This window comes from Dipodomys spectabilis, unplaced genomic scaffold (assembly GCF_019054845.1).
Source record: "Dipodomys spectabilis isolate Male_0828 unplaced genomic scaffold, ASM1905484v1 ptg000042l, whole genome shotgun sequence".
Classification (NCBI taxonomy): domain Eukaryota; kingdom Metazoa; phylum Chordata; class Mammalia; order Rodentia; family Heteromyidae; genus Dipodomys; species Dipodomys spectabilis.
In genome coordinates this window covers 2,482,481-2,500,731 of record NW_024870719.1, presented here as the reverse complement: position 1 = coordinate 2,500,731, position 18,251 = coordinate 2,482,481, and the positions used below count along the sequence as shown (strand labels likewise).

Below are 18,251 nucleotides of genomic sequence, written 5' to 3'. Positions count from 1 at the left end.
AAGCTCAGGGACAGCACCCAGGCCCTGAGTTCAAGTCCTAAGACCAGCAAAAAAAAAAAAAAAATCTATCAATTTGTTAACTTTAGGGTAATATTGGGAGAGAGAAACGGAGAACGATACTAATCAAGATGCACTGTATTCCTGTATTCATAACCTTACTTATGGAAATGTAACTCTTTATGCAACTACTTAATAATAATAATAAATGAATTGTTGCCTGGAACAAACAGTGTCAATAAAACCTTCTTTAGGACAGAGGTAATATCCTAAACAAGATTCAATTTATGAGCTCTGCTACCAACCAAGAGGGTACCCAAACACAAAGGCTGTGGTAAGTAAGTCTTTTAAGTCTTTCGCTGCAAGCAAAGCCATTTGGTTGGCACTTCATAGGAATATCTTTCCACCAGGTCTTCATCATAAGGTATGTGCCACGAATCTCCAGTTGTTTGCACAACTGTGTCATATCTGAGAATACGCTGTTGAATAAAAAAGAGAACCAAACCTTGAGAATAACAATACAAGGTATCCTAGCTATTTCCCCATTTTCCAACAACTTCTCAATTTCTTTGAAAGGTAGCCTCTGTTCTATTTAAAAGTAGATTTTCAAAGAGCAGCTAATACTGAAAATTGGTACTGGAAATTCCTTCCTTCCTTCCTTCCTTTGTACTAGTGTTTGAACTTCAGGCCTCATGCTAGCAATGTAGGTACTACCTAGTCCTGTTTTGTAATTTTTTTTTTTTGGTCAGTCATGGAACTTGAACTCTGGCCCTGAGTATTGTCCCTGAGCACTTCAGCTCAAGGCAAATGCTCTACCACTGGAACCACAGCACCACTTCCTGTTTTTCAGTGGTTAATTGGAGATAAAGTCTCAGGGACTTTCCTGCCTGGGTTGGCTTTGAACCTCGATCCTCAGATCTCAGCCTCCTGAGCCTCCTGAGTAGCTGGGATTACAGGCATGAGCCACCGGGCACCCAGCTATAATGGTTATTTTTAAGATGAGGTCTTGCTTCTTCTCCAGGTGTGTACTTGGATCTGCCTTGATATGCTTATTTTAGGTTTTTGGTGTTCATTTATTCTTTTTTTTTTAATTTTGATTTTTTTTTGTGAACATACTGTACAGAGGGGTTACAATTACATGGGCAAGATAATGAGTACATTTCTTATCAAGCATTGCAGCCTCCTCCTTTGTTTACCCTTCACATCCGTTCCCAGCCTCCCCCCTCCCCCCACCCAATCCGGCCTCCCCTCGTTTATTCTTTTTTTTTTTGTTTCTATCATTGTTGGGACGACAGCATCACAAGTAGCTAGAAATATAGGTGTGAACCACCAGTAGGTGTTGGGAGCCAACAGTAAAGCTCCAAGGTCATCTTGACCCTTGTGCTCACTTGAAGGCACATACAAGGAACTGGCTTTCATGAAAAGCACCAGGTGCCCGGGTTTGCTTTGCTATGTCTGTAGAGTTTGTTTTACTTTCTATCAGTTGACCTTGTCTTGTTTCAATCTGCACCTTGTTTTTATTAAAATTTTCCTTGCTTTTCTGCACTATGGTGACCTTAGGTTACCTCTTGACTTCTAATAGTATATAATAAGGAGAGTTAAAAATAAACGGCTGCAGTCTTGAGCTGCAGACCTCCCGACCCCATCCTTTGTCTTATGTCTTTATTTTTCCCGTCCTCGCCCCCTAATTCAGGATTCCCTTTCGTTGCCGGCAGGCTCTGGCAAGTAGGTTCTCTTAGGAGGATCACTCATTTGCTGGTTAATTGGAATTTTTCTGCCTAGGCTGACTGAATTGTGATCCTTCAGGTCTCAGCCTCCTGAATAGCTATGATTACAAGCATAAGCAACCACCACTTGACTTCCAAAAAGAATCTTTTTGTTGCCTTCATTCATTTGTTTGTGAGAAAATTTTCAAATATATGAAAGAAGAAGAACACCATAAGAACTGCCATGTGCCCATCACCTAGCTTCAGCTATTAACAACTCACGGCTAATCTTATTTCATTGGAGCCTGGCCCACTTTCAACCATGTCATCTGTCCTGTACTATTTCTTTTTTTTTGGGTCTGGTCGTGGGGCCTGAACTCTGGGCCTGGGTGCCTCAGCTCAAGGCTACTAGCACTCTACCACTTGAGCCACAGCGCCACTTCCGGTTTTTTTCTTTTTGCTTATGTGGTGCTGAGGAATTGAACCCAGGGCCTCATGCATGCAAGGCAAGCGCTCTACCACTGAGCCACTTCCCAGCCCTGTCCTGTACCATTTCTAAGTTTTGCTGATTGAATCCCTTATTCTTTTTTTTTTTTGCTAGTCATGGGGCTTGAACTCAGGGCCTGAGCACTGTCCCTGAGCTTCTTTTGTTCAAGGATAATGTTCTACCATGTGAGCCACTGCATCACTTCCAGCTTTTTTTGCTTATGTGGTACTGAGGAATTGAACCCAGGGCTTCATGTATGATAGACAAGCACTCTACCACTGAGTCCTAGCCCCTTATTCATTTTTAAAATGAACAAATACAAATTATTTATATATATTAATTGTGAATATGGTTTGAAATAAGTCTACATTATGGAATGACCCAAGCTTAATAATTAACCTGAGTTACTTCACTAACTTATCCTTTTTCCTAGTGAGAACAACTTTTAAAAGTTATACCACATTCATACTATATACTTGGTTCTTAACATTACATAGAGAATAGATACCATACCTGAAAGGTTATTTTTGATCCTGGAAACCTATTCATAATTGCCAGCTGATGTCCCTGTTGCCACTTAAAGAACAGGTGTTGGGTCTTGACATCAGGAAGACAGGCCTTGTGGTCCCGCATCAGGTCGTTTGTGATAAACTTGCAGTGATTCCCCGAGTTCAGGGTGGCATACAGGAGGAATGGATCATCCTCTGAGCTGAACAGGGCATAAGAAAGACAGAATCAAACATACACAAAAGAAGGTAGTGTGGGCTGAGAATGTGGCTTAATGGTAGAGTGCTTGCTTGGCATGCATGAAGCCCTGGTTTTGATTCCTCAGTACTTCCAGCAGAAAAAGCTGGAAGTGGTACTAGGTCTCAAGTGGTAGAGCACTCAAGTGGTAGAGCACTAGCCTTGAATACAGAGAGGCTCAGGGAAAGAGCCCAGGCCCAAGCCCAGCTTAAAAAAAAAAAAAAGATAGTGTGTGTATTTTAAACCTGTTTATTCCTCCCACTTTTGCTAGATTTCTTTCCTTCTTTCCTTCTTTCTTTCTTCCTTCCTTCCTTCCTTCCTTCTTTCCTTCCTTCCTTCCTTCCTTTTTTTTCTGTACTGGCAACTAGGGCTTGAACCCAAGGCCTCTCAGTCTGGCTTAGCTTTTTCACTCAAGGCTGGGGATCTACTAATTGGGCCACACATACCTCCATTTCTGGCTTTTCTTTTCTATTTTGGTTATTTTCTATTTTGCTGATTAATTGAAGATAACAATCTCATGGATTTGTCTGCCAGAGCTGGGTCCAAATATCAATCCTTAGTTCTCCAGCTCCTGGGTAGCTAGGATTATAGGCATGAGCCACCAGTATCAGGCCTCAGAATTCTTTTTTTCTTTTTGCCAGTCCTGGGGCTTGAGCTCAGGCTTGGGAACTGTCCCTGAGCTTCTTTTTGCTTAAGGCTAGCACTCTACAACTTGAGCCACCTCTATTTCTGGCTTTTTGTTTATGTGGTACTAAGATATTGAACCCAGGGCTTCATGCATGCTAGGCAAGCACTCCACCACTAAGCCACATTCTCAGCCCCACCCCCTTTTCCTGTTAAATTTTGTTTATTGTTGACAAAAGTTTTGTGTTAAGTTTTATCTTGTATTTTATTTGGTGTTGCCTGTTTTTCTAGTGCTGATGTTAGGAAACGGAGTCATTAGTCTTAGGAAAGATCAAGTGGTGAAGGGAGAGACCGTACCTCAGCAGAGCAGAACGGGCTTTAATCATTACTGCAGAGAGCCTCCATGTCCTCTGAATTCTTTTTGGCATTTTCATTTAGGTTTGTTTCATTTAACTGTATTTTTTTTTTTTTGTCTTTTCTTTTTTGGTACTGGGGATCGAACCCAGGATGTTGCACTTGCTAGGCAAGCGCTTTGCCACTGAGCTACATCCCAGCCCAGTTTTATTTAAGTTTAATGTTAATTCCATGCTGTGTTTCAGTAAGAACAATACAGATTCTGTATCTGAGGCTCCAGTCAGATATCCAGTAGTACAAATTAGCTTCAAGTTACACATACTAAACAAAAGAGGTTGAGCGAGCAAAGGAAAGAAGGAAAAAAGAAGGGAGAGAGAAAGGGAGGGAGGGAGGAGAGAGGGAAGAAGAAACGAAGAACTGCTCTCAATTCTTTTTTTTTTTTGGTCGGTCATGGGGCCTGAACTCTGGGCCTGGGCGCTGTCCCTCAGCTCTTCAGCTCAAGGTGAGCGCTCTACTACTTGAGCCACAGCGCACTTCCGGTTTTCTAGTGGTTTATTGAGATAAGAGTATCATGGACTTTCCTGCCTGGGCTGGCTTTGAACCACGATCCTCAGATCTCAGCCTCCTAAGTAGCTAGGATTACAGGCGTGAGCCATCGGGTGCCCGGCTCTGCTCTGAATTCTTTTTTTTTTTTTTTAATTTAATTTAATTTTATTTGTGAACATACTGTACAGAGGGGTTACAATTACATGGGCAGGATAATGTGTACATTTCTTACCAAGCATTGCAGCCTCCTCCTTTGGTTTACCCTTCACATCCCTTCTGCTCTGAATTCTTAACAGACATAATTTCATAGAGAAAGCACCTGGAAGTCCTGAACCATAACAACACTGTGTAGAACCAACTGGAAAATGGAGGGCAAGGACTGCTCTAAAAGCCCAACTAGGCAATTCCACTAGAACAAAGAATTCCAACAATTCTCTACACATTTAAAAACTAGTTGCCTAGGGATGGGTGGAGGTGGTGGTGCGGAGAAAGGGGGGTGGAGTGAAGGAAGGGGTGACACTGGCCAAGAAGCATTGTACTCATAAACTGACTTATGCAATTGTAACCCTTTTATACATTCTTTAATAACAATAAAAATAAAAAAAAAAAGCTGGTTGTCTGTGGACCTTTTTCCTGTTAGCTTCATTTACCAGTTTATTCCCCCTTTCCTCATCCAAATTCAAGAAACCGCCAAAACTGAGGGGGGGGGGGGGACAGGGTAACACTTTTTAATTTTGTTTTTTGTTTGTTTGTTGTTGTTTTTTGGGTCCGGTCGTGGGGCCTGAACTCTGGGCCTGGGCGCTGTCCCTCAGCTCTTCAGCTCAAGGCTAGCGCTCTACCACTTGAGCCACAGCGCCACTTCTGGCTTTTTTTTTCTTTTTTACTTTTTAATTTTGTACTAAAATAATTGTTTGTCTTCAAGTCTGAAACTGGTAGCCCCAAGCGGCTTGTGGAAGTCACGAGGAAAGTCACCTGAAAGCAAGTCCTGCTTTCAGAAAGGTCAGTAACTGGGCTGGGAAGGTGGCTCAGTGGTAGAGCGCTTGCCTTGCATGCATGAGGTTCGATTCCTCAGCACCACATAAGCAAAAAGAAAAAAAGCCGGAAGTGGCGCTGTGGCTCAAGTGGTAGAGCGCTAGCCTTGAGCTGAAGAGCTGAAGGACAGCGCCCAGGCCCAGAGTTCAGGCCCCACAACCGGACCCAAAAAAAAAAAGAAAGGTCAGTAACTCGGACACTCCAGAAGACTTTCTCAGCACTTACCATTTCCTAGATGTACTATAGAAACAGCAGTTAACTACCTTGGCTCGGGACTGCAATCTGATACAAGTACCTTATGCCTTGATCAAATGACCCAAACAGGACCTTATTTGAAGTTCACCTTACACTGAACTATCTCAGGTAAAATTTGAAAACATAGGAAGTTACAAAACAAGATTAGCAAAATCATAATTGTTGCATCTAGGTGATACTTATATGGACTCCACTCTGCTGTTCTCTCTTTGAAAAGGCTTGTTTGGTATATTAGTGGAAATAGAGTTAATGTTTAAACTTTTAAAATTTAAATGCAGAGACTCAGAAGATCAAGAAATCAATCTTTCTGAGTTTGGAACTTGAGCTTGATGTAAAAACTTTAAACCAAGCCATGAGATTAATTTTCAAGAGGCTTGGTTGTAATACTGCATTTATCTAATTCTTCCAAGTAAGAAAAACGATGATGATGTGCTTTCTACGTACTTAGTGCTATGTTTTACATGTGTTATTTATAAGTATTAACTCAATCTAAAAAGCAAGCCCATCAGATTATATATGAAAAGATGCAATCATAGAGAAAGGAAACACTTCCCCAGATGGGTAGTGGCAGGGCTATGATGTGACCTAAGCCTGCACTCCTAATGTGGACCTGTGTTGCTCAATACTTTTTTCCAGCTAAAAAAAAAAGAGATCTGGCTTGGGATCTGAATGAAAGTGGCCTCTTGCTGCATACAATGAGAGCCATTTTACCTTCTTTAAATAACAGATGCTTTGGGACTACCCTGTCCCCACCTCCCCCACCCCCCAAAAAGGAGAAAAGAATAGGTACTATGAAGTAATCACACTTGATTCTTCCTCCTCCCCCACTTCCCCCTCCCCTCCTTCCTCCTTCCTCTTCTTCTGACAAGAGCCCAGGTTGATCTTGAATTCTCTATCCTCTTGATTTACCTCCCAAGTGCTCTGATTACAGGCAAGTACCACTCCACACCCAGCCTAAGTTATCGTGTGTGTATGTGTGTTTGTACATGTGCACATGCATGCATGCACATGTAAATATTGGTCCTTGAACTCAGGGCTTGGGCATTTTCCTACAGTTCCAATTGAGCCATAGCTTCACTTCTGGCTAGTTAATCAGAGAAAAGACTCTCACAGACTTTCTTGCCTGGACTGGCTTTGAACCTTGATCCTTAGATCTCAGTCTCCAAAGTAGGTAGGATTACAGACACGAGCCATCAGCACCTAGCACATGGCCTACCATCTTATCTTGAGGGTATACTACTTTTGCTTTTCTATTTGTTTTTGCCTCAATAAATGTCTCTCTGTTAAAATCTCCTGTGTTTCCTCAAAATCCTTTCTTTGAAAAGACCAAGAGCCTGCAATTTGTCTCTGCAGACACTGGAAACTGTAGCTCAAAATAGCAACTTTCTCTATATTTAGAACAAAATCCAATGTTCTTGCTTACCTACCAGAAGCAATGAAGTCCTCTGTGATGTGGTCTGTCTTCTCTTTGATCTCAAAACTTGTCATTTTCATTGGGTGTACCTGTGCCTCAAACCTATAATCCTAGCTACTCAGTAGACTGAGCTCTGAGGACACAGTTTGGGAGCCAGCATGGGTAGACAGATTCAAGAGACTTGTCTCCATTAAATAGTAAAATGCTGGAGTAGAGTCATGGCTTAGTGGTAGATAGCCATCTATGAGCAAAAAGGCTGAAGAAGAGTCCAAGGCCCTTACTTAAAGCCTGCGTACAAGACAACAACAATGCCCCCCACTCCCAACATTTTTACTTTCTATTATCTACCTGATCCACACTGGCCCTCTTGCCTTCCTTGTAAATGTTAAGTAAATTCCTGACCCAGGGCTTCTGAACCCAGGGCTTCTGTTCCCTCTCTCTGGGATGTACTCCCACTCTCCCTCCCCTTTCTCAAATGATTCATTCCTTTTTTTTTTTTAATCACATCTGCCCCCTCAGAAAAAGTCTTTCCTGCCCACTCTACTTTTTTTATTTTCTTTTGTTGGCCATGGGGTTTGGACTCTGGGCCTGGGCACTGTCCCTGAGCTTTTCAGATCAAGGGTAGCACTCTACCACTTGAGCCACAGCGCCACTTCTGGTTTTTGAGAGGTTAATTGGAACTAAGAGTCTCACAGGGACTTTCCTGCCCAGGCTGGCTTTGAACCATGATCCTCAGACTTCAGCCTCCTGAGTAGCTAGGATTACAGGCATGAACCACTGGCCCCACCGTGCTCTCAGCCTTATCTTTTGACCTAATACCTACCTAATCCTTTCCTATCCACTATGCCTTCTTATACTCATTGGATGCATACGGGCTGATTTGATTACCTATTTCTTTAGTCCTAAAAAGACAGGGCCTTTGTCTTAAGCATCATTCTTTCACAAAGAATAGAGAAGGTGTTCATAACCAAGTATTTGGCTAAATGACTCTTCTGATATGTATTAGGTATACTAATCTCACTCCTGACTTACTTTCCTCTCATTCCTCCTTTATCCTGATTTCTTCTACTTAACTTTATTCTGTTATAGAAATTTAAGTTTTGTAAGCTTCCTTAGATTAAAAAAAAATCAGGTTGACAGATATGAATGCACTTTGTAAAATGGTAAAATAGGTAACTAACAAGCAAATGATGGAGCTTAGTGTAAATTCCCTTGTTATATCTAATACTCACATATTATCAGCAAAGAAACAGCTGGCTTGCTTTTGTATCATTTCCATTTCATCCTTTCTCCATCGGGCATGATGTGTTAGCATGTGTTTCCGGCCCAGGACCAGCAGTTGAAGATTCTGCTTAGCTAGTTGAGAAACTACATTCAATAGCTATAAGACACAAAACATACACCAAGCTCTTTAGGTCAAGTGAAAAATCTCAAGCAAGTTCCAGGCCACCTAGCCTGGACAATTTTTTTTTCTGGACAATTTTTTAAAAGAAGTCTGGGTATGTCAGCTCATTGAGAGTGCTTGCATAGACTCAGGAACCCGTAGATGGATCCATAGGAACATACCTGCTCCCCCACCCCCTCCCCCCACCCCGCCAACACACACACACACACACACACACACACACACACACACACACACACACACACACACACACACACACACACACACACACACACACACACACACACACCAGAAATGGAACCACCATCCCCGCTTTTGATATTGATTTAAGTTTCCATGCAGCTGAGAAGATATAATTGAAAAAAACAAAAAAACCCAAATGGGTCTTTGAAGTTATATCCTGGCTCAGAGGTTACTAATTATTAAGTTAAAGGCTGAGAGTCCAAGAAAAGGCAGAAAAACCTTAGCTTGAACTACGCTGGAGCACCATCTTGTGGCTGACAGGCTTCTATTAACAGTAGCTCTAAAAAGAATAGAAGACATAGGAAAGATGAGTGGGTGGGCAGAATAAAGGTACTGTTTCCTGAAACACTTTGACGATCCAGCTATAAAAGCTTACTTCCATGCAGGGCACTGATGGCTCACGCCTGTAATCCTAGCTACTCATGAGGCTGAGATCTGAGGATCGTGGTTCAAAGCCAGCCTGGGCTGGAAAGTCCATGAGACTCTTATCTCCAATTAACCACCAGAAAACTGGAAGTAGCACTGTGGCTCAAGTGGTAGAGCACTTGCCTTGAGCTGAGGAGATCAGGGACAGCGCCCAGGACCAGAGCTCAAGCCCTATGACCAGCTCTCCCCACCCCCCCCCCCCTTAAAAAAAAAAAGGTTCCTCTAGAATAAATTCCAAGACAGAGAGACAATTTCCAAGCAAGGACTTAGGGGGAGGTGGTGGGTGGGGGAGAATGGAGAGAGAGAAGGTAGAAGAGAGGAAGGAGGAAAGAGGGAGGGAGAGAAGAAAGAAAACCAAAAACAACTAAGAAGTCCTAAGTTCTACAAAATAAGACTCTGTCTCAGAAACAAACAACTGAGAGGGAGAACAGAGTAGAGATATTTTTCTTCATTATTTTAGTATAACTAAAACCCCCGGATGTAAGAAGAAAAGGAAAGCTGGCTAAGGATTTTGAATGACATAGGGGTGAGCTCCTATATGTCCTAGCCTTAGAGCTGAAGAAGTTGTCAATCAGGAAATGCAGCCGTATGCAAACAAGAAAAGCAGGGCAAGGGGCTGGGAAGGTGGCTCAGTGGTAGAGTGCTTGCCTTGCATGCCTGAGGCCCTGGGTTCGATTCCTCAGCACCACATAAGCAAAAAGAAAAAAGCCGGAAGTGGCGCTGTGGCTCAAGTGGTAGAGTGCTAGCCTTGAGCTGAAGAGCTGAGGGACAGCACCCAGGCCCAGAGTTCAGACCCCACGACCGGACCCAAAAAAAAAAAAAAAAAACCAACAACAACAACAATGTGAATTATTTAATGTCATTGAACTAATTGTATAGTTAAAATTTGCACTGGGTATGATAGGGCACACCTGGAATCCCAACACTCAGGAAGGAGGCTGAGGAAGAAGATCTTGATTTCAAGGTCAGCGTGGGCTGCACAGAGATATGTCTTATTTTATGTTTTTACAATAAAAAAGTTTGATCACAGAAATTTAGAAACATAATTATCTTCAGACTTCCTCCTCAGATTATTTATTACTATTACAACTATGGTTATTTTTTAATCAAGAAAAGAGGTTTATTTTGGCTTAGTACTGAAGGTACAAGGTCGAGGGGCTGCATCCTTCTAGATGATTTAGAAACAAATCACAGACATTATATACTCTCATTTGTGAATATGTCAATGCATTTTTAAACATATAGCTCTTTTTTTTTGTTGTTGGTCGTGGGGCCTAAACTCTGGGCCTGGACGCTGTCCCTCAGCTCTTTAGCTCAAGGCTAGCACCCTATCACTTGAGCCACAGCGACACTTCTGGCTTTTTCTGCTTATGTGGTACTGAAGAATCGAACCCAGGGCCTCATGCATGCAAAGCAAGCATTCTACCACTGAGACACCTTCCCAAACCCTAAACATATAACTCTTAAAAACATGGGCACATGTACCTATCACCTGACTTCATATAACTGTAACACCTCTATACCTCACCTTTACAATAACGAAAATTAAAAATTAAAAACATAAGCACAATACCATCATCACATCTAAAAGCTTAATTCCTTAACATTTAATATACAATGATCATAATTCTGAGTTCTAAGTTTTTAAAAATTAGGATCTAAAAAAGCTCCCCTTACATTGCAATTGCTTGATAACTTTTAAAATTGTCTAGAATTTTTTGTCTTTGAAAGAAACAGGGCTGTTTTTCTCACACTTAGGTTTTTGATGACTTCATGGAACATAGCCTTCAATCATGTTTTCTGTAAGTTGGCAGCTGGATACAGGGATTGTGAATGAAGTCTGTTTTTTTTCCTTTCTTTTCCTTCCTTCCTTCCTTTCTTTCTTTCTTTCTTTCTGTTTTTCCTTCCTCTTTCCTTCTTTCCTTCTTTCTTTCTTTCTTTCCTTCCTTCCTTCTTTCTTTCTTTTCTTTCCTTTGCTTGCCTCTCTTTCTTCTCTCTCTCTCCACTTAAAAATCTCTGTATTTAAAATCACAGTCTTGATAAAGGGAAAAAGCCAGTTCACTCCTTAACATTAATTCATTGAGAACTTTCCCTATAAGTCATTAACCAGGACTGCAAGGGATACAGATGTAAGGGTTCAGTTTTATTAATTAATTAATTTTTGAGCTGATACTGGGGCTTAAACTCAGAGCCTGGGTGTTATCCCTTAGCTTTTTCTCTCAGGGCTGATGCTCTGCCACTTCAGCCATAGCTCTACTTCAGGGTTTTTGGTGGTTAACTGGAATTAAAAGCCTTATGGACTTTACTGCCTCGGATGGCTTTAAACAATGATCTTCAGCTCAGCCTTTTGGCTAGCTAGGATTACAGGTATGAGCTACAGGTGCTCAGTTCAGTTACGCTGACTATAACAATGCAGTAAGAGCTAAGAAGGAGCACAAAGGAAGGGCTTCAGATTATGGGTGAGGAGGGTGGTCAGGGACATCTCCAGAGAGGCAATGACCACAGAGCTTTATTTTCAGATGAATTATTCCAAGGACAAGGAGCAGCACATGTGAAAGTGGGGACTCTATTAGGATACTGAGTTCTGGGAAGTACAAGGTGCTAAATGTGGCTCAGGCAGAGTTATGGAAGGATGACAGCACTAGAAATAAGGCTGGAAATGAAAGCAGAGGTCAGGTGCCAGGGATTCTTGTAAGCTGTGCTAAGTCTTTTCTTGCCTGAGAACTATGGAGGAAAACCAAAAGGATTTGTAACAGGGGGTGACTTCACTTTTAGAGAGAACAGAATGATGGACTGCAACAATGCTGGACTAGCATAAGGAGATCATTGGGAGGCTTGGCAGTAATGTGAGCAAGAGATGAGAAAACTGGTAGTAATGTAGACAAAGACCTCTGAGATTCAATAAAGTGGCACTGAGCAGACTTAGTCCTTGACTAGATGTGGGAAACAGGATAGTACAAATCAAAACACATCTGGACCACTAAATGATGGTACCAAGGCAGATTCTATGAAAGGAGGAGCCTTTTGGGGGTGGGGGGCAGTTCTGGGGCTTGAACTCAGAGCCTGGGCTGTCTGTGCTCAAGGCTAGTACTATAACATTTGAGCCACAGCACCATTTCTAGCTTTTTCTGAGTAGTTAATTGGAGATAAGAGTTTCACAGACTTTCCTGGCTGGGCTGGCTTTGAACTTCAATCCTTAGATCTCAGCCTTCTGAATGGCTAGAACTACAGGCATGAGCCACTGACACAGGCTGGAAATAGATACTTTTATGTGCAATTATTAATTCTGATAATTAAGGGAATACAAAAGCACTTCAGGAACAGACAATGAAAAACTCTGCTTGACATTGTTCCAGGACAAAGACAAACATTAGTACATGCTCTCTAGGTTTATAGGAGAAAAAGCAAGGGAAGTTATAACTTGCACTAGTACAATGAAGTTTACTACTTGTATCTAGACTACATTCCTCTGCAGGTTCACTTACACTTATTCTCTTTTCACTTCTCCCCCTCTCTCAACAAGGTCCTGCTATACAGCCTAAGCAGACTTCAAACTCAAGATCCTCAGCTTGGTGCCAGTGGCTCATGCCTGTAATCTAGCTACTCACGACACAGAGATCTAAGGATCACAGTTTGAAACCAGCCTGGACAGGAAAGTGCAAGACTCTTATTTCCAATTAACTACCAGAAAACCAAAAGTAATGTTGTGGCTCAAAGTAGTAGAGCGCTAGTTTTGAGTGAAATAAATTCAGGGACAGTGCCCAGGCCCTGAGTTCAAGCCCATGGCCGACAAAATAACAACAACAAAATAACAAAAATCCTCAAGATCCTCCTGCTTCAGACTCCTGAATGCTGGTATTGTAAGGGTGAGGGACCATTCCTACCTTGAAAATAATTTTTTTATTTTCCTGCAGTGCTAGGGGTCCAGCCATGACCCTTGCATGTGCAAAACAAGTGCTCCTCCCACTGAGCTACATCCCCAGCTCTTCTCTTGAACTACGTTTTGGGAAGAGAATCCTTGTCCCTTTTCCCAGAGAAGATGACTATGTTTTTCTTTCCTTCACTTCCTTCCTTCCCCCCCTCCTTCTTTCCTCCCTCCCTTCCTCTCTTTTGTGTGTGTGTGTGCGCGCGCGCGTGCGCACGCGCGTGCATGCGCAGGTACCGGGGCTTGAACTCTCCAGTTCTCCCTTGACTTTTTTTTTTGCTCAAAGCTGGTGCTCTATCACTTGAGTCATACCTCTACTTGCAGCTTTTAGCTGGTTTGAGAGAAGAATCTCAATTTTTCTTCAATCTTCAGGTGTCAGCTTCCCATGTGGTTAGGATTACAGGCATGAGCCACCAGTGCCTGGCTTAATGACATTTTTTTAAAATCAGTGTGTGTGTGTGTGTGTGTGTGTGTGTGTGTGTGTGTGTGTGTGTGTGTGTGTGTGTGTGTGTGTGTGTGGTGTACTGGGACTTGAACTCAGGGCTTAGGCGCTGTTCCTGAGCTTTTTCTCTCAAGGCCATCCTGGGCTCTACCACTTGAGCCACAGCTCCAGTGACTAAGTTTCTTAAGTGACTGTCCTATTGAAGTAAGGAGGCCAGGTCTGGTCAGCGCCATATTGGCCATATGGTGGATGGTAGGGTCTGGCATCTTGTCTTCATGGAACAAGGAGGAACCCCCCCTCACCTGCCTCCCAGGTAATGGGCGTGCCTGGACCCCTGGAGGTAGGGGCAGACACTTGGCTGATAGGTTACTGAACCTGTCAGTCTAGTGCCTGGGACTGGGAATTTCCTGAAGATCTGCCCCCTGCGCTGACTTGTTTTAGGCCCGGACCAGCACAGCTGCTGGACTCCATGCCACGTGCGTCTCTGTGATTGTGTCCTGTGTCCTGCCTCCTGGCTGGTCTCCAGTCATCATGGAGTCCCATTTCAGCTCTCCATTGGAGCTGAATTGGCTTGTTGGTATTGTTTTTGTTATTTCTCTCCTCTTTAGCATGTTTCCTAGCTGGGTTATGTGTATTTGTGTGCTGCAGGCCTTTGTAACAACTGGCAGCTTGCAGCCTGGTAACTGTATAATAAAGACTCCAATATTCTATATTTTAAAATGTGGCTTCTGGAATGATTTACCATACAACACCACTCATCATTTTTCTATGCATCTCTGAAAACTACAACAATGGAGTAGAGAATATTCTATCCTGAGGCTTTCGGTTTCAAATATTCATATGTTCATTCAGCAGCTGCTCAGCTGGGTTATCTCAGCCTCCATTCTACCTTTGACAGGTGTTGCTGCTTCCAGGGAGAATAATCACAATTTACTGAAAGGGAGATCAGTAAGTTCTTGTTGGAATTACTCTAAATACCATATAAAGCACTAAATACCATATAAGAGACAGTACAACACGGGATAAAAATAGGAGAACTGGGAGATGAGAAAAGGAAGTATTTTGGTGAAGAAACAGAAGCTGGAGTGAGAAGGGAGATAGAAGCCACCACTGGTAGAATGGCAGGACCGCAGTAAGCACTGCAGGCAAGTGCTTTGTAAGTCTGGTGGAGTGGTTCCAGAGGATAGGCTAAAGCTGTAGTGAGTCCCACCTCCATCTCTTTGTGCGCAAAGATGTGAAACTGCGTGGTGACTGACTCACTCCAGACCCTTCTTTGAATGGCTATGGTTTGAGAACATACACACACCATTTTGATTACTTCATTGTGATGTCATGATCCCACTGGTTTATGTTAGATCTATCGCATCTTATATCCTGCATTTGTCAGTCTTGGGTATTTTAGGGAGATTTCAATTATCTCATCGTGGCTTTAGTCAATGAAACAATTCTACCAAGGAAGAGAAACGCCACTCCTGCTTTGGGAACATCCTGTGGGGTGTGGGATGCATTTCCTGTCTACCAGTCTGCTCTGATGCCTCTAGCACCCACGCAGTTATCCAGCCCTTAAAAAAACAAAAAAGCAAAAAAAACAAAAACAAAACACAAACTGAAACACACAACTATTAAATTGTTGGCCTGGGTGGATTTCCCCTGTAGTCACAGCTGTCTAGAAGGAAGATATTTTGGCTCTTGACTGATAGGGTAACTTTTCTTTGAAAATTAATATACATTTTTTTGGTCTTTCTAATTTTAGGGTAAGGTATCTCTCTTTCCCTTATCATCTGAGGCAGGAAAGGATAGGTAGTTTGAATATTTAAAACTAATTTTAGAGAAATTTAACTTATTTTGATGCATTTAAATTTCCACCCTCAGGACTGGGAATGTGGCCTAGTGGTAGACTGCTTGCCTTGCATGCACGAAGCTCTGAGTTCAATTTCTCAGTACCACATAAACAGAAAAAGCTAGAAGTGGTGCTGTATCTCAAGTGGTAGAGTGCTAGCCTTGAGCAAAAAGAAGCTCAGAACAGTGTCTAGGCACTGAGTTCAAGCCCAGGCCCAGCAATAAATAAATAATAAATAAAAATTTCCACCCTCAAAAGGCTTATTAGAAGTTTTCCCTAGGGTTCTGGATCCAGTCCAAATATAAGGAATAATCTGCTCACTATGGAAAGTATGTGAATACTTCCTGGGTCATAGAACATCATTTAATGGTTAGAAAAGGAAAAATTAAAGTGAGGAGCTCTCAAAGTCTGAAAATTTGTGTAGCCTTTCCCAATTGCACTGTGCCAATTCATATAGCTTTTGTCTTGCTACAAAGCCTCACAAAAATGTACAGTATGGTTACTGACTTTGTTCTCTGGAACAATCCTGTCTGTAATATTTATTTATTTTTTTATTTTTATTTTTTTTGGGTCCAGTCGTGGGGCCTGAACTCTGGGCCTGGGCGCTGTCCCTCAGCTCTTCAGCTCAAGGCTAGCACTCTACCACTTGAGCCACAGCGCCACTTCCGGCTTTTTTCTTTTTGCTTATGTGGTGCTGAGGAATCGAACCCAGGGCCTCAGGCATGCAAGGCAAGCACTCTACCACTGAGCCACCTTCCCAGCCCTGTCTGTAATATTTAAAAAGATCTGAGCCGGGCATTGGTGGCTCATGCCTGTAATCCTAGCTACCCAGGAGGCTGAGATCTGAGGATCCCAGTTCAAAACCAGCCCGGGCAGGAAAGTCTAAGACTCTTATTTCCAATTACGAGGTAACAATTAGGTACCTTGGGGTAGAGAGTAGGGAAACAGGCTAGGAGGGGAAAGGAAAAACCTGAGACAGAGGACACACAGGAATATCTTCATACATACAGTCTTCTTTATACATGGATGCTTTATTTTTTCTTTTGGTCAGTAGGGGGGCTTCAGTTGCAGGGTTCAAACTCAGGGCCTGGGCACTCTCTCTGAGCTCTTTTTGCTCAAGGCTAGCACTCTACCAGTTTGAGCCCAGCACCTCTTCCAGTTTTTGAGTGGTTAATTGGAAATAAAGAGTCTCACAGGGACTTTTCTTCCCCGGGCTGGCTTTGAACCTCAGATCTAGCCTCCTGAGTAGCTAGGATTATAGGCATGAGCCACTGGCACCTGACAACATGATGTATTTTATACCCCTAACCCACACCCCACAGAGTGTAAATTGTACTCATGGAATTGCCAATATTTTTACCATTGTTGATTTACAAAAGAGCAAACTCCTAGGTTAAACCTAGGAGGGTTTTTTTTTGTTTTGTTTTTGTTTTTTAATTGTGAAAATACTGTACAGAGGGGTTACAATTACATGGGCAAGATAGTGAGTACATTTCTTATCAAGCATTGTAGCCTCCTCCTTTGTTTACCCTTCCCATCCCTTCCCAGCCTCCCTCCCAAACCTAGGAGGTTTAATTGAGGTTCAGCAATGTGCCCTGGAGGCAAATGAAGAGCCAAAATTTTCCCACATGCAAAATATAGAGGACAAAAAAAAAAAAAGAACAGAAGGCTTCTGTTCAGTCAACTCTTATAATTGTGTAATATTCATAAAGATCACAAAAATCCCTATCCTTTAAAAAGTTAAAATATTTAAGTCTGGAATGAGGGAAATTCCTTAGTGTTTCCTAGAGAAAAAATCTGCCAAATATTATATTCATGTAAGTAGAGTTAATATAACATAACAATGAGGACTTAAGAACAGTGCTTAGAAATCCCCAAACCTTCATATCTTCTTCACTTCTACTTTTCTTAGCAGAAATGGGGACACAAACTGAACTGACAGGAAGCAATTATGGGGATGTAATTTGAAGGAGAGTTATGAGGGGAGGAATCAGAACACAAATGAGACCAGTGTGTCCATGTCACTTCTCTAATTCAGGCAGACACATGAATAAGATGAGTAGAAAGGCTGTTTAGAGACATTTTTAAAAGATATGTAGATTAAAAAATAATGTAAAGAAGCTGGGCTCTGATGGCTCATGCCTGTAATCCTAGCTGTTGAAGAGGCTGAGATCTAAGGATCAAGGTTCAAAGACAGCCCAGCCAGGAAAGTCTATGAGACTCTTAATCTCCAATTCACTATGAAAAAGTTAGAAGCTCAATAGAGAGCCATACCTGAATGAAAAGGCTAAAGATGGCACCCAAGTCCTAAGTTCAAACCTCAGGAACTATCCCCTCCCCAAATAATGTAAAGCAAAAAGTTGTCTATTTTTCCTCCTTTATGAGTTCTTGGGCAATTATGATGTGTCAAAAGTACTTTTAATGCCATTGTTTGTATACACACAATCATTGAATTCTCACAGACATCCTACAAATTCAGTACATTACCACCCCTTCAATATTCCCCTTTTGCATATGGAGAAACATGAGACTCAGCAAAGTCAGGCAACTGACTCAATGTCATAGGACAGTAAATAGCAGAGCTGGGTTTCAAACTGAGTTAATTCTAATCTGAATCTCATATCTCATAATTGGTAAAACACTCGTACCCTATCACCTCAATTCTAACTCTTCAAAGCTCCTTCTACTCCTATTTTATAGCTATGACCGTGGTAGTCTAGCAGCAAGTGGTTCATTATTTTTATTATTACTACTATCATTCCTTCTCTTTCTTTTGATCACATTTCTCCTTTTTCTCCCCTTTTTTTTCTG

At 42.1% G+C, this 18,251-nt stretch overlaps 1 protein-coding gene across 2 annotated transcripts in view; it reads right to left on the bottom strand.

Moving 5' to 3' along the window:
* Positions 1-230: 230 nt before the first annotated feature.
* The window catches only part of LOC122106532 (protein only RNase P catalytic subunit), a 130,647-nt gene continuing 112,626 nt past the window's right edge, over positions 231-18,251 (bottom strand). Inside the window, exons 6-8 of one of the 2 annotated variants that reach the window (XM_042677905.1) lie at positions 8,392-8,540; positions 2,704-2,899; positions 231-476 (exon numbers count right to left, since the gene is read on the bottom strand). In XM_042677905.1, coding sequence (XP_042533839.1) covers positions 345-476; positions 2,704-2,899; positions 8,392-8,540 — 477 coding nt within the window. In that variant the 3' untranslated portion in view covers positions 231-344. Of the gene's footprint in view, positions 477-2,703; positions 2,903-8,391; positions 8,541-18,251 lie in introns of both variants that reach the window. The other variant, XM_042677908.1, reaches the window with a different exon arrangement.